The 27,641-nt window shown below is 48.7% G+C and overlaps 2 protein-coding genes and 1 long non-coding RNA gene across 5 annotated transcripts in view; 1 reads left to right on the top strand and 2 right to left on the bottom strand.

Moving 5' to 3' along the window:
* LOC309859320 (uncharacterized protein) overlaps positions 1–483 on the bottom strand; it is a gene marked incomplete at its 5' end in the record, with an annotated part of 51,910 nt that extends 51,427 nt beyond the window's left edge. Inside the window, one exon of the mRNA XM_082719977.1 lies at positions 464–483. Coding sequence (XP_082576103.1) covers positions 464–483 — 20 coding nt within the window. The remainder of the gene's footprint in view (positions 1–463) is intronic.
* LOC309859736 (uncharacterized protein) overlaps positions 1–27,641 on the top strand; it is a 281,535-nt gene that overhangs the window by 72,136 nt on the left and 181,758 nt on the right. For 2 of the 3 annotated variants that reach the window (XM_082720825.1, XM_082720828.1), the window contains exons 1-2: positions 13,253–13,443; positions 23,707–23,900. The exons of the other annotated variant lie outside the window; for it this stretch is intronic. Coding sequence is in view for 1 of the 2 variants with exons in the window: in XM_082720828.1 (XP_082576954.1) it covers positions 13,295–13,443; positions 23,707–23,900 (343 nt within the window). In the remaining variant the exon portion in view is untranslated. Of the gene's footprint in view, positions 1–13,252; positions 13,444–23,706; positions 23,901–27,641 lie in introns of those variants that run through there. 3 annotated transcript variants of the gene reach the window in all.
* On the bottom strand, positions 19,270–26,916 carry LOC309859751. Its single transcript, XR_014308879.1, has 3 exons — positions 26,721–26,916; positions 25,004–25,109; positions 19,270–19,623 (listed from the first exon to the last, which is right to left on the bottom strand). It is a non-coding gene; the product is annotated as an uncharacterized lncRNA (long non-coding RNA).

Below are 27,641 nucleotides of genomic sequence, written 5' to 3'. Positions count from 1 at the left end.
TCTCAGGTATGAAGAGACATTAAAAATGCCAAATTCTGGGGCGCCTGGGTGGCTCAGTGGGTTAAGCTGCTGCCTTCGGCTCAGGTCATGATCTCAGGGTCCTGGGATGGAGTCCCACATCGGGCTCTCTGCTCAGCAGGGAGCCTGCTTCACTCTCTCTCTCTCTCTCTGCCAGTCTCTCTACCTACCTGTGATCTCTCTCTGTCAAATAAATAAATAAATAATCTTTAAAAAAATGCCAAATTCTTTGACACATCCAATCACCCCTATCATCGCCATGACATAAAGATGGGGAAAGAGAACTCCAAGGCTTCATGTCTCACTTGGAACCAGGCAGTAGCCTGGGACTGGTCCGCCTTCAGGTTCGATCGCCTCCCACCCCACCCTCCGTGGTGTGGAGACTAGGATCTCAAGTTACCAGCGACTCTCAAGTCAGGTTTGTTAATAACCAGCACTCACTTACCTCTGAGGAAAAACCAGCATCGTGAAAGAGAGATGACACCCTCTATAAACAGGTCATCTTTTAACCCTGAATGGAGCTCTAAAATACCTATAGGTAATCTCTTTACTGGCTAAGAGACAATAGCATGTGCAGAAAATAGAGGAGGGAGAACCTAGGCTTAGGGTTAGTGGCTCTGGGCATGGCTGCACTGATCTGAAAGCACTGTGGCAAGGCTTACAGGGGCCTGACTTGAGAGCATGGTTCAGGGTCAGTGTCAGTGTCAGGTTCCAGGTCTGTGTCCAGGGGACTGCTGAATGTGGGCCTCTCAGGACAGAAACCTCAGAACAGAACCCAGGGTTAGGGTAAGGGCCTAGGGGCCTAGCAGGTCTGGGACGGCATGCTCTGTCCATGTTTATGGGGGGCTGTTTTGAGGGCATGGTTCAGGGGGAGTGTCAGGTTCCGGTTTGTGTTCAGTGGCCCGCTGAATGTGCGGTGGCTAGAGTTGAACATGCAATTTTCTCCTCCACCGAATCCTTCCCAGAGTTCCAAATGGCACGGTTTCCCTCCAGGTGGCAGGCTCAGCCATCTGGTCTTGCTCAGGTACTCCCAATCCCTTGGGTTCTGTAGCCAGGCCCTTGGGGATGGACCTCTCTGTACCCAAACTGGGGTGAGGCTTAAGGCCTAGGGGCATGGCAGGACTGATCTGAAAGTGCTTTGGAGAGCCTCCCAGGTGGCTGAGACGAGGGCATAGGTCAGGGTCAGTGTCTGGCTCTGGGTTGGTGTCCAGGGGTCTACTCATATGGGCGTGGCCTCAGGTGGGCGTGCAGATTCACAGTGGGTTCTGCAGATTCAGAACAGATTCTGCTGTTCATTCTTTCTGTACTTCCAAATGGCACTGTTTCTTGCTGGGGGGCATTCTGAGCCCTCTAGGATTGCTCTGGTCTCCTCAGTCTAGACAGCTTATGTCCCAGGCCTCTGGGGACAGAAGCCTCAGAACTGAACCTACAGTCCAGTCAGGATTATAACCTAGTGGCATGACAGGTGTGGACTGCCAGTGCTCATTGCATCTTGATGGGAGGCTGAGTTGAGGGTCTAGCTCAGGTTGGGTGTCAAGCTCCAGGTTTGTGTCTAGGGGCCCCCTGAATGTCAGGGTAACCAGATGTGGGCATGCAGATTTCTATTATTCAGAATGCTTTCAAGAGTTCCAGATGGAATGGTTTCCTTGTGGATGGCAGGCTGAGGCCACTAGTATTCCTCAAGTGTCTCCAATCCTTGGGTCTTTGGATCCAGGCTCTTAGGGGATGGAGGCCTCAGAACCCAACCTAGGGTATGGGTTAGGGACTAGGGATATGGCTAGCCTAATCTGCCAGCTTTGATTTGACCTTTCTAGAGGGAAGATTTGATGGCTTGCTTAAGAATGAGTGTCAGGCTCTGCATTGTTGTCCATGGGGCTGCTGAATGTTGGGGTGGCCTCAGGGGGATTTCCACATTTCTCCTACTTGGAATCCTTTCCATAGTTCCAAAGACCACAGTTTCTTTCTTGGTGGCAGGCTGAGTCCTCTGGTGTTGCTCAAGGGTCTTTGGATCAGGCTTTTGGAGTTGGACCCCTCAGAACCCAATATGGGGTTAGGGTTAGGGCCTGGGGCATGGCAGGACCAAGCTGAAGGTACAATGGAGAATTTCCTGGGGGGGACTGAGATGAGATCAGGGCCAGGGTGAGTTTCAGACTCCAGGTTTCTACTAAGGAACACTGAATGTGGGGGCGGCGTCAGGTGGGCATGAAGATTTCTCCTGCCATTAATCCTTTCTGGAGATCCGAATGGCATTGTTTCCTTCTGAGTCCTCTGACAATGCCCCAGTTCCTTCTCTTTGTTCCACATCACGGGGATGGGCTTCTCAGATGCCAAATATGGTTATGGTTAGGGCCTAGGGGCATGGCAGACGGCATCTCCTAGTGGTGTTTTGATGTTTTCAGAGGGCTAAGTTGAGAGGGTGGGTCAGGGTGAGTTTCAGAATCTGGGATTATGTCCAGCTGGACACTGAAATTTGGATGGCCTCATATGGGCATGCAGATTTCTCCTATTCTGAGTCCTTTCTGGAGTTTGAAATGGCACAGTTTTCTACAGCTGGCAACCATTTGGAACTCCAGAATGGATACAGTCAGTAGAAATCTCCATGCCCATCAGAGGATATGACCAAATTTAGTGCACCCTTGGACACAAACCCAGAACCTGAAATTAACCTTAAAGCACACACTCATAGGAGACCCCTGTGAAGTTTGCCACATCACTGCCAGGCCAAGCCTGCCATGCCACTACACCTGAATGCTATCCCTAAGTTGCGTTCCTTAGAGGTCTGTCCCCCGAAGAGCCAGCCTCCAAAGCCCCAGAGACTGGGGACAGCTGAGCAATACCAGAGGGCTCTGCCTGTCACCCAGAAGGAAACTGTGCCATGTCAAACTCTGGAAAGGCTTCAGAGTAGGAGAAATCTGCATGCCAACAGGGGCAACCCCCAATTTCTGTGGTCCGTTGGACATGAACTCAGAGTCTGACACTCATGCTGACACAGGCCCTCAACTCAGCATCCTGGGAAGCTCACGTCAAAGACTGCAGATTGGGTCTGCTATGCCCCCAGGTCCTACACCAAGTGATGGGTTTAGCTTTGAGTCTTCCGTCCCCAGAAGCCTAGCTCCCAAGCCCTACACACTGGGGACAACCTCTGCAAACCCAGAGAACTCCACCTGCCACCCAAAAAGAAACTCAAACCAAGAGCATGACACACACCCTGACCCAAGCCCTCAATTTAGCCACAAGGAGTTGGCCTCAGCTGTGGCTGATCAGGTTTGCCATGCCCTTCGGTCCTACCCAAACCCTTGGTGAGACATTGAGAATTCTGTCCCCAGAGGCCTTGCAGCCCAGCTCTACACACTGGGCCATCAGACATCAGGGATATCTGAAAAATACCAAGGACCCCACCAGGCACCCGCAAAGAAATCATGGCATTTGCAACTCCCGAGAGGATTCAGAGCAGGAGAACTCTGCATGTCCACCTGAACCAACCCCCCCTTCAGAATCTGACACTCAGCCTGACCATGCCCTCAACTCAGCTCCAAAGGAAGCTGGACTCGGTGCCAGCAGATCAGGCATTTCATGCCCTTAGGCCCTAAACATAACTTTTAATTGGGCTTTGAGTGTTTGTCACCAGAGCCCTGGCACCCAAGCCTTACACATTGGGGATACCTAAGCAATACCTGAGGACTCCCCTAGCCTCCCAGAAGGAATCCCTGCCATTTGGAACTCCAGAAAGGCTGCAGCGGAGGACCAATCTGCATTCCCACTGGAATTCACCCCACACTCAGGGGCTCCCATTCACAACAGCAGCCTGACTGTCCCCTGACCCAGGGCCTCAACTCAGCCCCCGGAAGCAACAAGACCTGCAGATCTCTGCCATGCCATAGCTGTAGCTTTGAGTCTTCTGTTCTCAGGGACCTGGCTCCCAAGCTTTAGGGACTGCAGAGACCTGAGCAATCCAAGAGGACTCCACCTGCCACACAGAAGGAAACCCAGCAAGTTGGAACTCCGGAAAGGATTCAGAACAAGAGAAATATGCATGTCCACATGAGACCATTCCCAATGACCATGGCCCCCCGGACACAAACTTGGATTCTAACACTCCCCTGACCCAGGCCCTCGACTCCACACCCCAGGAAGCTCACCTCACCTCCTGTTGAATGAACCTGCCATGCCTCTAGGCCCTTACCCTAACCTGAGGTTGGACTTTGAGGCTTCTGTCCCCTGAGGTCTGGTTCCCAAGCCCTACAGACTGGCGGCATCAGAGCAAAGCCAGAGAACTTTGTCTACCCCCGACAAGGAAATCATGCCATTTTGAACTCTAGAAAGAATTCAGATAAGTTGAAATCTGCATGCCAACCTGAGTCCACCCCAATATACAGTAGCCCCTGGAACTTGAACCAGAAGTCTGCCCCTCACTCTGACCCAAGCCCTCAACTCAGCTACCAAGAAATTTGCCTCAGCTCTGGTATATTTGGTATGCTATGCCCCTAGGCCCTATCCCTAACCCTCAGTTGGACTTTGAGGCTTATGTCCCCAGCGGTCTTGCAGTCAAGCTCTACACATTGGGGATATCTGAAAAATACCACAGGACTCTGCCTGTTACCAGAAGGAATCCCTGCCATTTGGAACTCCAGAAAGGACTCAGAGCAGGACACATCTGCATTCCCACTTGAATCCACCCCACCTTTAGGGGCCCCTGGACACAACAGGGAGCCTGACATTCCCCTTAACCATGCCCTCAACTTGGGCCCCAGGGAAGCATGCTTCAGGGTCTCCTGACCTCTGCCATGACCCTAGGCCCTAACCCTAACAATTCGTTTAGTTTTGAGTCTTCTGTCCCAGAAGACTGGCTCCCAAGCCCAAAGACCGGGCATACCTGAGCAAACCCAGAGAATTTTGCCTGCCACGCAGAAGGAAATTGTGCCACTTGGAACTCTGGAAAGGATTCAGAGCAAGAGAAATCTGTATGCCCAAATGAGGCCACTCCCAATGACCACAGCCCCAGGACACAAACTTGGAGTCTGACACTCCCCTGACCCCGGCCCTCGACTCCGCACCCCGGGAAGCCTCTGAGGCTTCACCTCACCCCCCACAGATCAGGCCTACAATGCATCTAGGCCCTTACCCTAACCTGAGGTTGGACTTTGAGGCCTCTGTAGCCCAAAGCACAGATCCCAAGCCCTACAGACGGGGGACACCTGAGCAAAGCCAGAGAACTCCACCGGCTACCCACAAGGAAACTTTGGAAAGGATTCAGAACAGGAGAAATCTGTATGCCAACCTGAGGCCACCTCCCCATATTTGGTGGCCCTGTGCACTAGAACCAGAAGTCTGCCCCTCACCCAGACCCAAGCCCTCAACTCAGCCCCCAGGAGTTTTCCTCAGTTCTGGCTGATCATATCTGCCATGACCCTAGGTCCTAACCTTAACCTTCGGTTGGACATTGAGGCTTCTGTCCCCAGAAGCCTGGAAGTCAGCTGTACACTTTGGGGATACCTGAGCAATACTACAGGACTCTGCCTGCCACCCACATAGAAACCATGCCATTTGGAAATCTGGAAAGGATTCAGAGCAGTTGAATGAACTGCTGAGACCAACCTGAGACCACCTCCATGTTCAGTGGCCCTCTGCACTCCAACCAGGAACTGGCCACTCTCCCTGACACAAGCCCTCAACTCAGCCCCAGGAAGTTCACCTCAGCTCTGGCTGATTGAATATGCTATGCCCCTAGGCCTTAGCCCTAACCCTCAGTTGGACTGTGAGGCTTTGGTCCCCAGAGACCTGGCAGCCATATCTGAAAAATACCAGAGGACTCTGCCTGGCACCCAGAAAGAAACCGTGGCATTTGGACTCATGGAAAGGATTCAGAGCAGGAGAAATTTGCGGGCCCACCTGAACCCACCCCACCTTCAGAGGACCCCATCTGATGAGGCAACAGAAGGCAGTCTGAGGACAATGCAGAAGCCGGCAAGCTTTAATAGCCCCCATCTTGGGATATGTGACAGTCCTCAGGCATTCCTGCTACCCTAAAGGAAAAACAAATAGCTAACTGGTAGAGATCACAATTCTACCAGACCTACATCTCCCTCAGTGTACAAATGTCCTAATGATTTACAAGGAAGAATTCTTTTCTTTTGTTTTTTTAAAGATTTTTATTTATTTATTTGATAGACAGAGAGAGATCACAAGTAGGCAGAGAGGCAGGCAGAGAGAGAAGGAAGCAGGCTCCCTGCTGAGCAGAGAGCCCAATGTGGGGCTCAATCCCAGGACCCTGAGATCATGACCTGAGCCGAAGGCAGAGGCGTAAACCACTGAGCCACCCAGGCACCACTACAAGGAAGAATTCTTATCAATAGCTTAACTTCCAAAGACACATAACTCAGTTCTTGAAGCCCTAACACTATCTTTCCCTCCCTAAAATTGAGGGAGGCTGAGGCAGAGGGAAATGTAAATAAAGTTAAATTTCTTCTAAACCTAAAGCTCATTGATAAGAATGTGTGACAGCAGGAATGTGCCATTCCTCCAGGAAGCTCCCAAGTCTTTTACTGTTAGTGTCTTACTAAAAGGAAAAACACCTTAACCTGACAATGGCAGGGCCTCTGATATCTTACAGTCCTCTTTAGCGTATGAAAGTTCTTTTGAAACTTCCCTTTTCCTTACCTCCCCAACATCACAGTCTATAATCAACCACCTCCACAACCCAAGTGCGAGAGCTCTTTCTGTCCACGGGTCTTGTTGTTTGAATAAAATCATTTTTTATTTATTTTATTTATTTATTATTATTTTTTATTATTATTTTTTAAAGATTTTATTTATTTATCAGGGTGTGGGGAGAGCGAGCGAGCACAGGCAGACAGAATGGCAAGCAGAGGCAGAGGGAGAAGCAGGCTCCCTGCCGAGCAAGGAGCCTGATGTGGGACTCGATCCCAGGACGCTGGGATCATGACCTGAGCCGAAGGCAGCCGCTTAACCAACTGAGCCACCCAGGCGTCCCGAATAAAATCATTTTTTAAAATTTATTTTCAGCATAACAGTATTCATTGTTTTTGCACCACACCCAGTGCTACATGCAATCCATGCCCTCTATAATACCCACCACCTGGTTCCCCCAACCTCCCACCTCCGACCCCTTCAAAACCCTCAGATTGTTTTTCAGAGTCCATAGTCTCTCATGGTTCACCTCCCCTTCCAATTTCCCTCAACTCCCTTCTCCTCTCCTTCTCCCCTTGTCCTCCATGCTATTTGTTATGCTCCACAAATAAGTGAAACCATATGATGATTGACTCTCTCTGCGTGGCTTATTTCACTCAGCATAATCTCTTCCAGTCCTGTCCATGTTGATACAAAAGTTGGTTATTCATTCTTTCTGAGGGAGGTATAATACTCCACAGTGTCTATGGACCACATCTTCCTCATCCATTCGTCCGTTGAAGGGCATCTTGGTTCTTTCCACAGTTTGGTGACTGTGGCCATTGCTGTTATGAACACTGGGGTATGGATGGCCCTTCATTTCATGCATCTGTATCTTTGGGGTAAATACCCAGTAGTGCAATTGCAAGGTCATAGGGAAGCTCGATTTTTAATTTCTTAAGGAATCTCCACACTGTTTTCCAAAGTGTCAGCACCAGCTTGCATTCCCACCAAGAGTGTAAGAGGGTTCCCCTTTCTCCACATCCTCTCCAACACATGTTGTTTACTGTCTTGTTCATTTTGACCCTTCTAACTGGTGTCAGGTGGTATCTCAATGTGGTTTTGATTTGAATAGCTCTGATCACTAGTGATGATGAATATTTTTTCATGTGTCTGTTAGCCATTTGTATGTCTTCATTGGAGAAATGTCTGTTCATGTCTTCTGCCCATTTTTTGACATGATTATCTGTTTTTTGTGTGTTGAGTTTGAGGAGTACCTTATAGATCCTGGATATCAGCCCTTTGTCTGTATTGTCATTTGCTAATATCTTCTCCCATTCTGTGGATTGCCTCTTTGTTCTGTTGACTGTTTCCTTTATTGTACAGAAGGTTTTGATCTTGGTGATGTCCCAAAAAATCGGTTTTGCTTTTGCTTCCTTGAGAAGTATTTATTTAAATCACATGATGAATATTTTTTTACCACCTAGGTTTTTGTTAGAACAAATTTACAATATTCCTAAAGAGTTATGGAACATGTTTACTTGGAAAATAGGTAAAACAAGGTAATATTGTATTTCTGGAAAGGCTACAGTACTTCCCACTTGGTTAGATAGACTTATTTAAAATCCTTGAAATGTGTTGCGGTGCAGATCCTCTTGGTAAACATAGAGACTGCTTTTTACTGAGTGTGTCATCCTACTACTTTGGCAATTTCACATTTGTTACCATAGCAAAATCTCAAATTACTTTTTGTTCTACCTAAATCGCAGTACATAAATAAAAAAAAAATCATAGACTGTTTTGCCTAAAACATAGAGGTAACTTGAAGTAGTGACTTTCTGTTTAAAAGAAAATACATTTTACCAGTACTAAAATCCAATTTTCTTTAATCATCTCTCCCCAGTGCATTGTCTTTCTATTGCTAATGTATTTCCCACTTGTAACTATTGACAAACTTTTGCAATTCATGACTGAAATTACTTTCAGGGACCACTACAAATTTAACTTTGTGTTTGTTTCATTTATTACTGAAAATAAATTTCATTAAACATTTAAAAATGTTCTTATATGATATCACAATCTACATGGAAAAGGTATAATCCTGAGGCCAAATGGTTTATTAACTAGATCGAAAAGTCAGGTAATAGAAATGGAAGAAATTCACTGAGGTTTATTCCTCTGTGTTATAAAATCATAAAAGTAGGTACATCTTGGGTTACAGATTATTGTATAATTCCCTTCAGTTTGCAGAGATCTTACTAAATTTAGCAGGTACTTTGTAACTTTTGTTCAGTGAGTGACTTAATTGGCAATCATTGGAAAGGCAAGTTAGAAAAGAGAGATAAGGGTTTGCAAGACCTGAAGATGTTGATTAAAAAATAAGCAAAATTGGGGGTCCCTGGGTGGTGATGTCTTGGTTTTGGCTGAGGTCATGATCTCAGGGTCATGAGATGGAGCCTTGTGTCAGGCTCCACACTCAGTGGGTGTATGCTTAGGACTTTTTCTTCTTCTCCCTCTCTTTCTGCCCCCCCCACCACCTCTTTCTCTCTCTCATTCTCTCAAATAAATAAATAAATCTTAAAAGAAAATAAGCACAACTGATTTGGTCTGAGAAATAAGGAGCTTAGAAATTGTCACTCCATCCCAACAACTAAAAAGCTGAATAAACTGAAAAATAAGCAATTCTCCTTAGATATTTCAGAGAGTGAGTTCATGAGTTCATGGACAATCACTGCTTCTAAAACTGGAGAGACAGACAGGCAGACACAGAGAATTACAACTTTCCAGAGCAGAAACTTCCCCAGAAACCAGTCCTGGGTTTGGGAAACCTGAGCTGTAATTAGTGAATTGCTTGGAGGGTTAGTGTGGATATGACTCTCATAAGAACTCTAAGTGGGGACAAGCCCCGCAAAATAAAAACAAATTCCAAGGGGACCCAGCCATAGGGGGCCTCTATACATTTGTGAGTTTTACCTCCAGGGTTTCTACCAGGTCCTCATAGTTAATAGTGGAGAAAAATTTCCTCATGCCTCTAGCAGGAGAAAAGGAAACATAACCATTTATCTATATAAGAACAACTCAAGATACTGATGGAAAGTAACGATGAGCAAAAGAATGGGAGAAAGTCTCCTTATTCATGCATAAAAAGATTCAATATGGTCAAGATGCAGGTTCTTCACAAATTGGTCTGTAGATTCAAGACAATCCCAATCAAAATACCATCAGGTTAATTTATGGATATCAGCAAACTGATTCTAAATTTACTTGAAAGAAGAAGACCAACAATAGTCAACATCATATTAAAGGAGAGGAACAAAGTCCGAACACAGATAATACTCTTTGTATGAAAGGAAAGGCGTTCAGGAACCGATAGTTGGGAAGATGAAGTAGCCTGGAGATGACCTCTTTTCTCTTTCAAAGATAAGTTTATGGATATAAAAAAATAATAGATAAATTAACAGAGATATCAGAATGAGGCATTTTTGTTCCCGAGGGTGCAATATATAAGGAGTCACTCACTTACAGAATCACTCACTTACAGACTTACAGAATCTGTTTACAGAAAACAAAATCTGGACACAGATGGCCAGTTTTGTCATGACAAATTTGCAACCATTTGTACAGCAAATCAATTTTTATTTTGTACTTATAGCTTGTCAGTTAAATTTCCAAACTCTGTTACAATTTAACTTTCCTCATTTACATTGTTTATTCATCCAAATGTGTTTATTGAGTTCCTACCTAATGTGTCATGGGCTAGGCGATTGATTATATATTGGTGAAGAAAACAAAAGCTGACTGCCCTTTTGGAGTTAGTGATAAGTGAGAGATCAAGAGACATTTAACATGTACATAACTAAGTTAATAAGGACTCATTGTGGTAAGGACAATAAAAGAAACAAACATGATGCAGGATTGTCTATTATTACTGGTTCATGTTAGAGAAAATAATGATCATCTCCAAGACCTAAGATATGGTGGGGGATCAACCATATAGAAAAACTTTGGGGATGCAGTGTGGTTGAGGAAAATTCCTGCCTGAAGTCCCAAAATATTTCTTTGAATGTTAAATATTAAAGTTAAAAATGAAATAAAAAATAGGAAGATATTTTTTCAAGCAATAGAATAAAAACAAACTACATTTGGTCATACCACAAAGATACTACTAATGAAGTTATTTCTTTCTTTCTAGTTTTGTCCCATGCCAGCTTTAGTAAAATTCATACCACTCCTTGACTACTCTTCTTCTGCTCTTGTCTTTCTTCTTTCTCTTCCTTCTCCTACTCTTCCTTTTTATTCTTACGTATTTAAGATTGATCTAATTTTAATTTCTTCTCATTTAAAACTACTCTTGAAGGGGCATCTGGGTGGCTCAGTTGTTGAGTTTCAGCTCAGGTCATGATCTTTTCATTCCTGGGATCCAGCCCAGAATTGGGCTCTGTGCTCAGCAGGGAGTCTGCTTGAAAATTCTCTGCCTCTGCCCATCCCCCCCCCCCTCTCTCTCTCTCTGTTTCTCTCTCTCTGTCTCTCTCTTTCTCTCTCTCACACACACACACACACACACACTTTTTATTTCTAAAATAAACAAATCTTTAAAAAAATAAAGCTACTCTTGGATATTTTTCAAGTTTTTGTTGCTGTTGTGAATGAGGTCTGGTCTCTATGTTCCTTTTCATAATCTACATAGTCTTGATGTTTCACTGTAGAGAAATTTTAAACATAGAAAAAATTCTAAGGAGTAAATAAAAATATCTCACAGTATGTTATCTGGTTAATATTTGCAGCATATTTCAGGTTTATGTTTATATTTATAAAGTCAAGCATTTTTTGTTGGTCATATGTAATGATTACATTTTGTAACTATCATTTACTTATGTAAAAGAAATTATTGAGTTTTTCTATATGTAGCTTGCATATGCCATTATCCATTGTATCTAATGACTAACACTTTTAAACAAATGCTTTATCTTCATCTATTGAAATAATTGTTATTTTCATATTTCACCAATTGATGAATAAGAGTAGATTTATATATATTTTTTGGAACAGGAATGCCCTGTGTTCCTGGAACAGAATTTATCTATTCATGGTATGTTACTTCTATTTATTTTGTGTCAATTTACATACATACAATACAAAATTTACTACAACGGCTCATTCCATATGCCTTATATGTTAAAATTCTTCCTCTACTTAAGAGAATATCCTCTGGTAGAAAATAATAATTCTTCCATTTTCATCACTTTCTTTCAAGGATTGTTATTTCTTTGACTTTTTCATATCTCACTCTGAAGTGCACTTACATGACATTTAAAACATAATTTTATACTTTTAGCCATTTTAATAACAGAATTGTATAGAATTCACTATTACGAAGAGTGGTGTGATAGAAAATGTTTATCTGTTGATTGTTCAGAACAATAAAAAGTAGCCTTAATTTGTAACATTCGTTTGCTTCCATGGGGATGGGAGGAGCCCCAGGCAGCAGTGCAGCAACAGTGGGGGGTGGGCGTGGTGGGCCGGACCATCGTGGGCGCTAAGGGGGCATGGCAACGAAACGCGGCAGAGGCCTGGGGCACAGGGCCGCACCCGATCTGCGGCAGCTAAGGTAAGGGGGGCAGGGTGAGGCGCACAGCAGGGTGGCAGGGTGCATGTGGGCTGTAGCAATGTGGAGGAAGCACTGGGAGGGGGGTGGATATTCAGGGCAGAAGTAGCGGTAACATGCCTGGCAGCGGGGAGGCAAAGGAGCAGGGGGGAGGGGGAAGCCGTCAGGCAGTAGTGGGGGGTTGGGGGCGGGACAAGCCGGGCATTAGCGGGTCGTCAACGTCAGGGCGTGGTGGGCTGGGCTGCATGAGCCGGAGGGGTTTGCAGCCAGGAGAGAAAACTGAGGTAGGGGGCCGGGATCATGGAGGAGGGAGCAGGGGTCACCAGAGGCGTGGAAGGGGGCAGGCAGTAGTCGTACAGGGAGGGGGTGGGAGCTGCATGGCACCCGAACGGGGAAGCCATGCAGCACCTCTGGGGGATGGGTAGAATCTAGGCAGCAGAGGGGTGAGGGGATGGGAGGAGCCCCAGGCAGCAGTGCAGCAACGGCGGGGGTGGGGGGCCGGCGTGGTGGGCGGGACCATCCTTCGCGCCAAGGGGGCAGGGCAGCGAAACGCCGCAGAGGCCTGAGGCACAGGGCCGCAGCGAATCGGCGGCAGCTGAGGTAAGGAGGGCAGGGTGAGGCGCACAGCAGGGTGGCAGGATGCATGTTGTTGTAGCAATGTGGAGGAGGCGCGGGGAGGGGGGCGGATATCCAGAGCGGAACTAGCGGTAAAGCCTGGCAGCAGGGCAGCAACGGAGCAGGGGGGAGGGGGAAGCCGTCAGGCAGTAGTAGGGGGTTGGGGGCGGGACAAGCCGGGCGTTAGCGGTCAACAACGTCAGGGCATGGTGGCCTGGGCTGCACGAGCCTGAGGGGTTTGCAGCTGGGAGAGAAAACTGAGGTAGGGGGACGGGATCACGGAGGAGGGAGCAGGGGTCATCAGAGGCGGGGAAGGGGGCAGGCAGTAGTCGTACAGGGAGGATGTGGGAGCTGCGTGGCACCCAAGCGGGGCAGCCATGCGGCACCTCTGGGGGATGGGTAGAATCTAGGCAGCAGAGGGGTGAGGGGATGGGAGGAGCCCCAGGCAGCAGCGCAGCAACGGCGGGGGTGGGGGGCCGGCGTGGTGGGCGGGACCATCCTGCGCGCCAAGGGGGCAGGGCAGCGAAACGCCGCAGAGGCCTGAGGCACAGGGCCGCAGCGAATCGGCGGCAGCTGAGGTAAGGAGGGCAGGGTGAGGGACACAGCAGGGTGGCAGGATGCATGTTGTTGTAGCAATGTGGAGGAGGCGCGGGGAGGGGGGCGGATATCCAGAGCGGAACTAGCGGTAAAGCCTGGCAGCAGGGCAGCAACGGAGCAGGGGGGAGGGGGAAGCCGTCAGGCAGTAGTAGGGGGTTGGGGGCGGGACAAGCCGGGCGTTAGCGGTCAACAACGTCAGGGCATGGTGGCCTGGGCTGCACGAGCCTGAGGGGTTTGCAGCTGGGAGAGAAAACTGAGGTAGGGGGACGGGATCACGGAGGAGGGAGCAGGGGTCATCAGAGGCAGGGAAGGGGGCAGGCAGTAGTCGTACAGGGAGGATGTGGGAGCTGCGTGGCACCCAAGCGGGGCAGCCATGCGGCACCTCTGGGGGATGGGTAGAATCTAGGCAGCAGAGGGGTGAGGGGATGGGAGGAGCCCCAGGCAGCAGTGCAGCAACGGCGGGCGTGGGGGGCCGGCGTGGTGGGCGGGACCATCCTGCGCGCCAAGGGGGCAGGGCAGCGAAACGCCGCAGAGGCCTGAGGCACACGGCTGCAGCGAATCGGCGGCAGCTGAGGTAAGGAGGGCAGGGTGAGGCGCACAGCAGGGTGGCAGGATGCATGTTGTTGTAGCAATGTGGAGGAGGCGCGGGGAGGGGGGCGGATATTCAGAGCGGAACTAGCGGTAACGCCTGGCAGCGGGGCGGCAACGGAGCAGGGGGGAGGGGTAAGCCGTCAGGCAGTAGTGGGGGGTTGGGGGCGGGACAAGCCGGGCGTTAGCGGTCAACAACGTCAGGGCATGGTGGCCTGGGCTGCATGAGCCTGAGGGGTTTGCAGCCGGGAGAGAAAACTGAGGTAGGGGGACGGGATCACGGAGGAGGGAGCAGGGGTCACCAGAGGCGGGGAAGGGGGCAGGCAGTAGTCGTACAGGGAGGGGTGGGAGCTGCGTGGCACCCGAACGGGGAAGCCATGCAGCACCTCTGGGGGATGGGTAGAATCTAGGCAGCAGAGGGGTGAGGGGATGGGAGGAGCCCCAGGCAGCAGTGCAGCAACGGCCGGGGCGGGTGTGGTGGGCGAGACCATCGTGCACGCCAAGGGGGCAGGGCAACGAAACGCCGCAGAGGCCTGGGGCACAGGGCCGCAGCCTACGGCGGCAGCTAAGGTAAGGGGGGCAGGGTGAGGCGCACAGCAGGGTGGCAGGGTGCATGTGGGCTGTAGCAATGTGGAGGAAGCACTGGGAGGGGGTGGATATTCAGGGCAGAAGTAGCGGTAACATGCCTGGCAGCGGGGAGGCAAAGGAGCAGGGGGGAGGGGGAAGCCGTCAGGCAGTAGTGGGGGGTTGGGGGCGGGACAAGCCGGGCATTAGCGGGTCGTCAATGTCAGGGCGTGGTGGGCTGGGCTGCATGAGCCGGAGGGGTTTGCAACTGGGAGGCAATACTGAGGTTCGGGGCTGGTATCTCGGAGGAGGGAGCAGGGCTCACCAGAGGCGGGGAAGGGAACATACAGTAGTGGCACAGGGAGGGGTGGGAGCTGCGTGGCATCTGTGGGGGATGGTCGGAATCTAGGCAGCAGCAGAGGGGGTGAGGGGGTGAGGGGGTGGGAGGGTGCGAGCAGCCCCAGGCAGAGGGGCAGCAACAGTTAGGAGGGGGTGGTGGGCGGGCCCATCGTTCGCGTCAAGGGGGCGGGGAGTTGAAGCGCTGCAGAGGTCTGGGGCACAGGGCCGCAGTGGAGCGGCAGCAGCTGAGGTAAGGGGGACAGGGGTGTATGTGCGCGGTTGCAATGTGGTGGAAGCACGGGGAGGTGGTGGATAGGGTGCTAGTAGCACAGTAATGTGGCTGGCAGTGGGGAGACCACGGAGACAGGGGTGAGGGAAGCAGCTAGGCCGTGGTGGTGGGTGGAGGGGAGGGACCAGCCTGGCATCATCGGGAGGCCAGTGTTTGGCGTGGTGGGCAGGGTAACAGGGCTGCAAGGGTGCCAGGAGGTGTCAGAGAGGTGAAAACGCTCACGTATGTGGGCGGGATCAGTGGGGGAGAGAGCTGGGGTCACCAGAGTCGAGGGAGGGGGCAACCAGTCAGTAGTGGGGCAGGGAGGGGTAGCGGCCGTGGGTCGGGAGCTGTGTGCCATCTGAGGGGGTCAGCAGTGTGGCACCTGGAGGGGGTGGGGAGATTAGAGTTGGCAGGGCAGTATAGGGAGGGTGGGACCAGCCCTGAGGCAGCAGCACAGAGACAGCTTGGCTGGCTTGCTGGGCCTGCTCATAGTGCATGCCAACGAGGTGGGGAAGCGAAGCGCAGCAGAGGCCGGGGCACAGGACAGAGGCTGCCCGACAGTGAGGGGGCCTGTGGGGGGGCACCGCAGGGTGGCAGGGGTACATTTTTGGGGGCAGCAAGCTGGTAGCCACATGGGGGGGTGGTGGTGGTGGATGTGCTGGGCAGACACACACTTGGCAGCCAGGAGGCATCAGAGTGGGGGGAGGGGAGTAGCTAGGCGGTAGTGTTCTTGGGGGTGTGCAGGACTAGCCGGGTATGAGTGGGGTCTCAACGTCATGGTGTGGTGGGTCAGGCAGCAAAGCAAAGGGCCTGGCTTTGCTGGGCTTGGTGCATGTCTACAGGGCGGGACCACTGTTAGCAGCAGCAGCGTGGACCCAGGGTAGCAGTGGAGAGGCAATGGTGGTTGTAAGTGGGGGGCGCTGTGGACGGTGGTGCAGCGTGGTGGGAGTGGCTCATGTTGTGGGGGCAGCCTGGTGGTACCAGTGCGGGGAAGGTGGAGTAGGACTCATGGGGCGGCAGCAGTGCGGCAACAGGGCTAGGAAATCGGGAAGGCTCTGGAGTGGGGGACAGGGGTAGCATCTAGGTGGTAGCTGCAGGGAGGGGTGGGCAGGAACAGCAGAGGGGCAGTGTGGTAGGTGGGGCAGTCATGCAAGTCAACAGGGCAGGGCTATGAAGACCAGCAGTTGCAGAACACAGGGGAGCAGCAGGACATGGGGTAAGAGTGGGACCCAGGGTGGCAGCAGATCAGAAGCAGGGTAGTGGTAAGGGGGCAGTGACGGCGAGGGGCAGGGGATTGGTAGTGGGGGTGTGGAGAGAGCAGATGGGGGTGGTATCAGCAATGTGGTGGGGCATCAGGACAGGAATGGTGGTGGGCAGGGTGGGACAGCACGGCTGCAAGGGTGCATGTGGGGTGGCAGGCGGTTGGTGGTGGCATGCAGAGAAGGGGGGACAGAACCATCTGGGAGGCGGTGGCACAGCAACTGCACAGGTAGGGCACGAAGGGCAGGGTCGGGCCTTAGTGCCTGTCAATGGGGCTGGACAGTGAAGGTCAGTAGTGGCCTCGGGCACAGGGCAGCAGCTTAGCTGCAGCAGTGGTGGTAAGGTGGACAGTATGAGGGGTGTGCTGCGGAGGGCAGGGTCACGAGGCGGGGGTACCCAGGCAGTAGCAGCATTGGGAGAAGGCTGGGATGCGTGGGGCAGCAGCAGCAGGTCAACGGGGAGGGAATCTGGAGGCACTGGAGCAGGGGTGGGGGGCCGACAGGCGGGAGAAGTTCGGGGGTGTTTGGTGGGACCAGCAAGGCAAGAGCATCAGGTTAATAGCTGTGTGGGCAGGGCAGGGGCTCTGCACAGCCGCAGCAGCAAGGGGAGAGTATGCAGTGAAGAAATGGGGGGGGGCAGTGAGGCAGCAGTGATTAGAGGAAAGCAGTGACTTGAGATGGCAGCAGATGGGGAGGCGAAGCGGGGAGGGATTGGCCTGGATGTGGTTGGGAGGGACTAGTGGCGCAGCAGCCACATGGCAATGGCACAGCATGGCTTGGGGGCTGGGTGGGGCAGTGGAGATGGGCAGGAGCAGGGTGACCACGGTAGCAGTGGTGGTGCTGTTGGAAACACAGGCACCAGGGCAGTAGAAGCACTGGAGGGTGGCGCAGCAGGGTGGCAGAGTCCTGGGGGGTGCACAAGGGAGTGGTAAGGGCACTGGGGGTGGCACAGCTGGGCATCAGTTGCAACTGCAGGGCAGCAGAGCAGCTGTGGTGAGGGTTAGCTGTTGTGGAAAAAAGGGCACTGCTGTGGAGTAGCAGGGTGGAGGGTGGCAGCGCTGGTGGCAGCAGCATGTCAGGAATGGGGGGGTGGAAGCGACAGTGGTGGGTGTGTGGGGTGCAGCAGGGTGGCAGTGGGGGATGGCACAGTGGGGTGGCAGTGGTACAGGGTGTGTGGACCAGCCAGGCGGCAGAAGCACAGGTCGGGGGGCAGTGATTTGGTATTGGCGCTATCAAATTCTTTTTCTGCATCTGTTGACATGGTCCTATGATGTTGATCCTTCGTTTTGTGAATGCGGCACATTAGTTTGATTTGTGGATGTTGAACCACCATTGCATCCCTGAAATACATCGTACTGGATCATACCTCTTCCCGTATTGTAGAATTTGGTTTGCAGATATTTGGGTGAGGATTTTTATGTTTATGTTCATCACAGATACTTGGGAGGTCTGGATAAGGGCCGTGCTGGCCTCATAAAATGAGGTGGGAAGCGTTTCTTCCTCTTGTTTGTCTGGCAGAGTTGGAGAAGGATTGGTATTCATTTTTTTCTGTGGATGATTCGTAGAATTCACAGGTGAAACCATGGGGTCCTGGACTTTTGCTTGTTGGAAGTTTTTGATTTCTTATTTAATCTCTCTACTGGTCATTAGTAGACAGCTGAACAATCAGATGTCTGTTTCTTTAGAATTCAATCTTAGTAGGTTGTATGTTTCTGGAAATGTATCCTTTTCTTTTGGATTATCCAGCTTGTTGGGGTGTAATTGTTCATAGTACATTCTTAAGAGCCTTTGCATATCAATGGTTTCAGGGAACATCTCTCTCATTTCTGATGATGAGTCCTCTTTCTTTGAATCTGGCTGAGACTCTGTCAGCTTTGTTCTTTTCAAAGAACCAGCTCTTTGCTGATCTGTTATTCTTGTTGGTGTTTTTTTAAAAATATATATCTTTCTGTTGTCTTTTTAGTTTGTATTTCATTTATTTAAGTTCTGATGTGTTCCTTCTACTAACTTTGGACTTTATTTGTTCTTTTCTGTTTCCTTGAGGTATCAAGTTAGGTTGCTTATTTGAGATGTTTCTTGTTTCTTGAGTTAGGCCTGTATCACTATAAACTTCCTTCTTAGAACAACTTTTTTTTTAAAAAAAGTTGGCTCTAAGGGCTGCCTGTGTGGCTTGGTCTGTTAGGTGTTGGCCTTTGGCTCAAGTCATGAATTTAGGGTCCTGGAATTGAGCCCTGCATGAGGTCCCTGGTCAGCACGGGGAGCCCCTTTCTCTCTCTTCTACTGCCTGCTGCTCCTTCCACTTTGCTCAGTCTGTCTGTCTGTCTCTCTCCCCAGCTCTGTGTCAAATGAATAAATGGCATCTTTAAAAAAATAAAGTGAGCTCTATGCCCAGTGTGGGGTTGAAACTCAAAACCACAAGATCAGGAGTCACAGAGCTCCACTGACTAACCGACTAGAGTAATCAGTGCCCCATTTTAGAACCTGTTTTACTGCCTTCTGTGAATTTTGTTTCATTGTATTATTTTTTCATTTACCTCAAAGTATTTCTGTGTTCCTATTTTGGTTTGCCCATGAACCCAATTGGTTGTTCAGTAGCATGTTGTTTAGTCTCTGTGTTTATGAATTTCCAGTTTTCTTCTTGTAATTGATTTCTAGTTCTATACCACTGTGGTTGGGAAAGATGGTTGATTTGATTTGTCCTCATTTGGGAAAATTCTAGGCTTCTGGAATTTATTGACTTGTCTTGTGGCCTTACATATGACCTAAGGGGGAGAACGTTCTAGGGGCACTTGAGAGGAGTATATTCCTTTTGCTGCTTTTGGATGGAGGGTTCTGTGTGTATCTGTCAAGTCCATCCAAGTAAGGGGTTGTCTGAGGCTGATGTTTCCGTTGTGATCTTCTGTCTGGATGGGGGATCATTGAGGGAAGTGTGAGGTATTAAAGTTCCCTATGGTATTGGTGCTGATTGCTTCTCTTAGGTTTGTTCATATATGCTCTACATATTTAGTTGCTCCATGCTGGGGCGGTAAATATTTATAAATGTTGGATAATTTTACTGCGTTAATTCCATTATCAGTTGTAGTGCCCTTCATTGGCTCTTGTTACAGTGTTTGGATTTTTTCTTGTTCTACTCCATTGGGCTGAAAATAAGAAGATCATCTGTTAGTTCTGCAGCCATGAACAAGGAACACCCCTGCTCTAAGTCTGGTTTTCTTTTTTTTTTCCTCTGTAAATAAACACAATAAATTCTTCTCCAATGACCATATCCTGACTCCAATACGAGAATGTGTATAAAAGTGCTTTATAAACTAGGAGATACTGCCCAATTATGAAAATGATTGCGCAACCCCCAAATGTTCAGGATAAGATTTTTAAAGACATATTTATTTATTGTAGAGACAGAAAGAGAGTGCACAAGCATATGCTAGAGAAGGGAGGGTCAGAGGGAGAGAGGGTATCCTCCAGCAGCATCCCCGCTGAGTGTGGAGCCTGGTGCAGGGCTCTCTCCCAGGAGCTTGGGTTCTTGATTTGAGCCAAAATCAAGAGTCAGCTGCCTAACTGACTGTGCCACCCAGGTACCTCCAGAATAAGATTTTTTACAACATTTTTTGAGGGCTTACTCTCATAGGTACTATTCTAAGTGATCTCCATTTCACTCAATTCTAAAAACTATTTTTAAATTTAAATAGAAGCTATTCTAAAAGCACATATTCATAATATACTCCGAGGTGGGCAAACAGGCAGAAAAGAGGTTAAGTAGGGGCATTGGGGTGGTTCAGTCATTGAAGCTTCTGCCTTTGGCTCAGGACATAATCCCAGGTTCCTGGGATCGAACCCCAGGTCAGGCTCCCTGCTCAGTGGGGAGTCATCTTCTCCCTCTGTCCCTCCCCCTGCTTATGTCTCCCCCTGTTTATGTCCCCCCTGACTCTCAAATAAATAATTAAATTAAAAAGGGAAGTTACTTGCTCAGTGTCATGATAAATGTTAGAACTAGATATAGTCCTGAGTGTGTGGCCATGAAGAATGTGTTCTTTACTTTTTACATTTACCAAAAAATACGTAGACCTCAAAATACCATAGATTAAATTAGTTTTCCCTTTCTCCATACATTGATTATCGGAAGATGCTACAATTCCAGGACCCTAGCTGCCTGGGTCGGTGGAGTGTCTGACTCTTGATCTCCAGGTTATGAGTTTAAGCCATGTTGGGGGTACAGATTACTTAACTGAAAAAAAAAGATGCTATATTTGGGCTTGTTTTCTTTTTCCTTTTGACCCCTTCACCCATTTCTCCCACCTCCAACCCCAAACTTCTGCCACCCTCCATCTGTTCTGTCTGTGAGCTCATATTTTTGTTTTTGTTTTGCTTAAGGTTCTACATGTGATTTCTAGTATTTGTCTTTCTGTCTGGCCTGTATTACTTAGCATCATGCCTTCATGGGCCACCATGTTGTAAATCGAAAGATTTCATCCTTTTTTATGGCTGAGTAGAATTCCACTGTTTATGGACCACAGTTTCCTTATTCATTCATCCACTGATGGCATTTAGGTTGTTTCTTTATTTTCACTGTTGTTATTTTCCTGCAGTGTACACAGGGGTGAATATACCTTTGTGAGTTAGTGTTTTCATTTCCTTCAGATAAATACTCAGAAACGGAATTGCTGGGTCCTTTGGTTGTTCTGTTTCTCATTTTTTTGGAGGAACTTCTGTACTGTTTTCCATATACTCCTAGTAATGGTGCACTAGAGTTTTTCTCTACTCCACATCTTCACCAAAACTTGCTATTTCTTGTGTTTTTGGTAATGGCCCTTCTGACAGGTGTGAAGTGGTGCCTCATTCTGGTTTGATTTGCATTCCCTGATGATTAATGATATTGAGCATCTTTTCGTGTTCGTGTAGACCATTTGTATTTCTTCTTCAGGAAAATGTCTATTTGGATCTGCTGCTGTTACATTAGATTACTTGTGGAGTTTTTGGTGTTTTTGTGTGTTTTGTTTTGTTTTGCTGTTGAGTTGCATGAGTTATTTATATTTTAAACATTAACCCCTTACTGGATATATAATTTACAAATGTTTTACCTTAGGTTACCGTTTTATTTTGTTGATGGTTTCCTTTGTTGTTTGGACGTTTTATAGTTTGATGTAGGCCCACACTTTGCTTCTTTGTTTTTACTTTGGTATCAGCTTAAAAGCACCACTACCAAGACCTGTGTCAAGGGCCTTTCCAAATCCTGTGTTTTCTGCTACAAGTTTTATAGTTCCAGGACTTATATTCAAGTATTTGACACATTTTGAGTTAAATTTTGTGTATGGTGTACGAAAATGGTGCAGTTTTGTTCTTTTGCATGTGGCTCTCCAGTGTTCCCAGCACCATTGATGACAGAGACTGTTTTTTCCCCCTTGTTTATTCTTGGCTCCTTTGTCATAAAGGTCCCGGACCATAGATGTGTGTTTCACTTCTGGGCTCTCTCCTGTCTTCTGGTGATGTGTGTGTCTGTTTTTATGACAATGTTAGATTGTTTTGATTCTCAAGCTTTGTCATTAGTCTGAAAAGTGCAAGTGCAATGCCTTTAGTGTGGTTCTTCTTTCTATAGATTGCTCTGGTATTCAGAGTCTTTTGTGGCATCATACAAATTTTTAGATCCTTCTGTTCTCTTTCTGTGAAAAATGTCCTTGGAATTTTGATAGTAATGACAAAGTAGATGGTTTAGGGAAGTATGGACATTTTACCACTATTAATTCTTTCCACCCATGAATATGTGATATCTTTCGGTTTATGTGTGTTGCCTTCAGTTTCTTTCCTTACTGTCTTGTAGTTTTCAATTATACAAGATTTTACCTCTTGGTGAAGTGTATTCCTGGGTATTTTATTCTTTTTGATGCAACTTAAGGTGGGATGATCTTCCTAATTTATTTTCTGATGATTCAGTATTAGTGTATAGAAATGCAGTAGGTTTTGGGGTAGTAATATTGTATCCTGTCCCTTTACTGAATTTAGTCATAGTTTGAACAAGTTTTCATTGGCTTCTTTGAGGTTTTCTTTATATTCTGTATCATCTGCAAATAGTGACCATTTTACTTTTTTATTTCCAGTTTTGATGCCTTCTGATTATCTTCTTGCATAATTGTTCTGCCTTGGATTTTTAATATTGTGTTCAGTAAAAGTGGCAAGGAAAAAGTGACAGTGTTCCTAACTTCGGCGATCTTAGAGGAAATAGAAACAGCTAAAACTTTTCAGTATGGGATGTGACGTAATCTGTGTGGTTGTTGCATAAGGTCTTTAAAAAAAAAGATTTTATTTATTTATTTGAGAGAGAGAGAGATCACTAGTAGGCAGAGAGGCAGAGAGGGGCAGAGAGCCCGATGCAGGGCTTGATCCCAGGACCCTGGGATAATGACCTGAGCTTAAGGCAGAGGCTTTAACTCACTGAGCCACCCAGGTGGCCCATATATGGCCTTTTTGGTGTTGAGGTATGTTCCAGGTCTACGTGCTCTGTTGAGAATTTTGATTGCAAATGGTTATTAAAGTTTGTCAAATGCTTCCCTGCTTCTCAAGATGATCACATCATTTTTATTCTTTATTTTGTTAATGTCCTATATCACTTTGATCGATGTGCTCCTGTAAACCATCGTTGCATTCCTGCAAGATCCCACTTGATCATAGTATATGATCATCTCAGCATATTGGTGAACATGGGTTTTTAGTATTTTGTTGGACATTTTTACATCTATAGTTATCAGGGATATTGGACTATAAGATTCTTTAATTGGGGTGTCCTCGTTTATTTTTGTATCAGGGTAATGTTGGCCTCAGCAAGTGGGTTTAGAAGCTTTCTCTTCTGTTTTTTGGAAAAGCGGGCAAAGGACTGGTATGAATCCTTCCCTGAATGGTAGAATTTACCATAAAAGACATCTGGTTCTGAAACGTGGTTTTTTGGGAGGTTTTAAATGGCTGATACAGTGAGTACTGGTGTTTTATTTAAGAATTGAATCACTAGAGATGAAACTGTTTCCATATCTTGGTGGTGGGATGGATGAAGGGGAACGAGAGTCATGGGGGCCCAGCACTCAGAGGCTCCATCTGCCACTGCGGCTGTGTCATTCCTCTCAGATGCTGGCAGAGGATGAAGGACTGGTGGAAACACGGCTGAGTGGTGGTGGCAGAAAGTTGGGGTCCGAGCGGGGTGATGAGACTGATGCGTGGCCCTCCTGTCCCACCCATAGGGTATCAGATTGCCTACTGCCTGGCCAACAGCAACTCCTGCACGTTCACCACAGTGGAGATGGGTGCTATGGTGAGGCAATTCATGGCCACAGAGCTGGACCCAGAGTCAGCATACATCTTCAGGCTGATGATCAAGATGAGGCAGGGCTGGGGGAGCCCCTAGAGGCCACCATCATCACCACTGAGAAGCGAGGTAAGGCCAGAGGCCCAGGTCATTGTCCTGGTGATGTAGGAAGACAGCTGGGCCCAAGGCTTCCTGGGGCAGGGCTTGCAGGGTAGTGCGTCTACATAGCCCGATATTTACCAGATAGGCAGGAATGTCCCTGGAGAGGAGGTTGTGTAACTGGATCAGGGTGGCTCTGAGTCACCAGGTTGGAGGGAGGCTCCCTGAAGCCAGGTGCTTTTTCTCTGATGTTCAAGACCACATGAACAGCTGAGCCAGGGGTTCCAAAACAGGTTTCCTACCAAGCAATCCTAGGGAGATATGTCTTCCTGGATGGTGCTTCTGTTCCAAGCCCTGGTGAGGTGCTTATTGTTCATTGTCTTGGTTTATCCTTAACCAAATTCTGGGGGACAAAGTGCTGTGAGGTCCAGTTCTACAGAAGACATGGGGCACAGACAGATTCAGTCATTTGCCAGGGACACAGCTGTTGAGGCAGTAATGTGGACACCTTCCACAGACACTGGGCTCCCTGTTCCCACAGCAATCTGCTGTGGGTTCCCATCTCAGTGAGCCCCTGATATGCCATTTAGCCTCATCCCGGGATCTGCCTCGGGGTTCCCTTCCCAGGGGCACCCCAACTACTATAGGCCCTTTTTATCCCACCTGAACTTGGAGGGACCACAAGGGTTCCAGCTTAGGTCTGAGTCAGGACAGAGCAGGGGCAATCTGGAGTGCAGAGCAGGCACTGGACCCCCAATCTGAGGCTGCCAGGATCCTGCGTGGCTCTCAGGGCAGCGTGGTGCCTGCCAGTTTCTGTGCTACCACCAGCCCACATGCATAGTTCCCTTAGAGCTCTGGCTTCAGAATGTGTGGCTCAGAGACTGCATCCCTGTTCTCTCCACATCGAGGGATCAGGCTGTGCTTTGGCCCTGCTGAGGCCACAGGGTAGCACACGGGTGGTAGCTTGACTTGGCCTGTCCCAGGAGTGGTGTTGAGGGGAACATATGGCTCATTTACCACCTGTGCTCTTGAACGGAGAGCCCCATCAATGTCCCAGAGCTATCTCCCTGGACTTTGGAGCAAAATCAAAACAACAAAATGAAAGGATCCAGGATACATTTGGGCCCATTTACCTGCAGAGGTACTCTTGGTCTGTGGCTTGCACATCAATGTCAGAGCAGGGCTTTTACTGGAGCACAGGTAGACTAACAACCAGGCCTATCTGGAAATGTTGCCGCCCTGGGAGAAACACATTTGCTCACTACTCAAGCGTTATTTGTGCTGTTATGCTGAATCCTTCTCTGACCCACCTGCGTACCATTAGAGGCTGAGTGAAATGCAGTGCCTGGAGTGTAGATTATGTTGGCTTCTCTATACATCTGTCCCTAGGGGTTATTCGGCTGGTGGGAAGGGGGTTAGGGAGCAGGTATTTGGGGCTGACATGCCTTGCTTCCGAAGAGCCCCCTGTGTTTGAGCAGGAAGGCGGGGGGCTGCAGTCTGATCTGACACTTGGGCCCACGTTGGTTACTACGGTGGTTGAGTTGAGGGGAGCACAGGGCCTGCCAGCCAGAGTCTGTGGTTCCTCAACTGCCTGTTGACAGCCTGCACCCAGGGCTTGGGGCACTGGAGCAGAGCCAGAGTCCCAGGGCCCAGGAAGATGCTCATAGGAAAGGACTGGAGCCAGGGAGGGAGGGAGGCAGGCAGGCTCATGCAGCCACGGCAGCCAGCCAGGTCACTGGGGGGCTGAAGCCTGGCTCTGTGCTCTCTGCTGCATTGGAGGGTTGGCATGTCTCAGGGCAAAAAGCACACAGTGGGAAGTCTGCCATCACCTCAACCCTGAAGTAGATGGTGTGATGTGGCGTGCACTCAGGCACTTGGGTGCCATGGGTGTGTCTCCTCCTCCTCATTTGAAAGGAGTTTCAAATGTCTAGGTCAGCACCTGGGCGTTGGACAGAGAGCAGCTAACTAGGGTGCGGGAGTTCTTTCTGAGGTGGCTGGCAGGTGGAATGCTGCTCTGTGGCTGAGGTGGGCGGTGGGGGTAGAGACCAAAATAGCCTGCTATGTGCTAAGGCTCAGGTTTTGTGCAAGGGGATTCTTGGAGGCGCCACAAAAGAAGAACCCCATCTGCATGTCTCTGCAGAAACCTTGGTTGGGTGCAAGGAGGGAGAAAGGGTGGGAAGGAGTATATTTGCTCTTTCCACCACTATGCGGGTCACCTTCTTCCAAAGCGATCCATTGAGGACATGGAACACAGAGGCTGAGCGACCTGGTGGACACCAGGAGAGGGTGTGCTGTGCAACAGGGGGAGAAGGGGCTAGACCTGCCTGACCATGGTGGATGCAAAGGGGGCACTGAACAGGTTTGTGGGCCTTGGGCAAGGCGGTGAGCTGCAGGGCTTCGCCATTATCCAGGAAGCCTCCGTAAACGCTGTTGCAAATCCTTTACAACCTCTCTGATTTTCTCCTTGGGAGAAAATTCTAGAAGCAGAAACCTTAGCTCAGAAGACATGAGCGTATTTGGCTTGGAGATACAGAAACTCATGGACACGCCATGCCCTGGCAACGAGGATGCAGGTCTTGTGGCCTCTCTGCTTCCATTTTGATGTCTTGCCTTCTATGTTAGGTGAAAATATATCTCATTAAGTGTGTGTCCACAGGCCTTTTATCCCTACTTTTCCATTAAATGCCTGTGACTATACACGGTGATGTGTCTTGTGGGGTCTTAGTGTCTGATCGTGAAAATTCTCAAACTCAACTGGGTACAGGTTTGCAGAACTCATGGAAAAGCTGCATTCAAGCCAATCAAGAATTAGTAAAGGGGAACTGAGTGAGTTGAGGAACATGAGCCTACCTTTGTGACTCTTGTTTGAAATGTTGCTGGTTCTTTAGTATTTCTTCTTCCAGATTTAGAGAAACTTTATCTGAAAATATCCATGATCTACAGAAATGTGATGAAGTATTTCTGTGTGAACAAATGGGAAAATTTAACTTCTCTCCCTTCCTGAACCCTCCATCATTCAGAAATTCTCAGGGAGAATTCTTTCTTCCAAGGTACTTAGGATTATTAGCACAAGTTCAGCACAAGCGCCTTTTTCCTGTAACAGGACACCGCTAGAAACATTGGTTATTTTACCAAGGGATTGAGTGAAATGTCCAATTTGACAGTAATGTGTATAGACTCAGATAATGACCAGACAATTTTCAGGAATTAAGGGTGACTTTGTGGAGCCCCTTGTCAATAGCGGCTTCACACCTTGATGACACAGTGCTTAGGAGCCTTGCCAGATGAGTAGGGAATGTTACCTGTTGGCAGGTATAGGAACCTCAGGATATTTGGGGGACCTCAAGAAGAGGAATCCACCCTAGTTGACAGGTATTGCAGTCTGATGGGAGTATTGCGCTTCGCTTTGGCCTGGACACACTACTGAAAGTTCACTCTAGAGATTCCTCATGAGAAGTTCCAGCACAGCAGGGTTTCAAAATCTGTATGGAACAGTCCATCACTATGCCTGCCAGGCTTAGAATAGATGTTAAGAAACCAACTGTGCTTGCGGCTGCCTCCTTGCATCTAAGAAACTGTCCCAAATCTGTTAAACTGAAAGCCATCACCCATGTGGACTGGCACCCGCTGCCACCACCGCCAGGCGTTTATGTGCCTCACAATGGGTCCCATGAAGCTCTGAATCTGTTTAGTTGATAATTAGGTTTGGGGACCTCTTTGTAGGGTGGCAGTGTTTTCAGATTGGGAAAATCCTATCAGAACTATACCCAA

Source organism: Mustela nivalis, assembly GCF_964662115.1.
Source record: "Mustela nivalis genome assembly, chromosome: 2".
Lineage (NCBI taxonomy): Eukaryota > Metazoa > Chordata > Mammalia > Carnivora > Mustelidae > Mustela > Mustela nivalis.
Note: the sequence above shows the minus strand (reverse complement) of the source record. Positions and strands in the feature narration are given on the sequence as shown.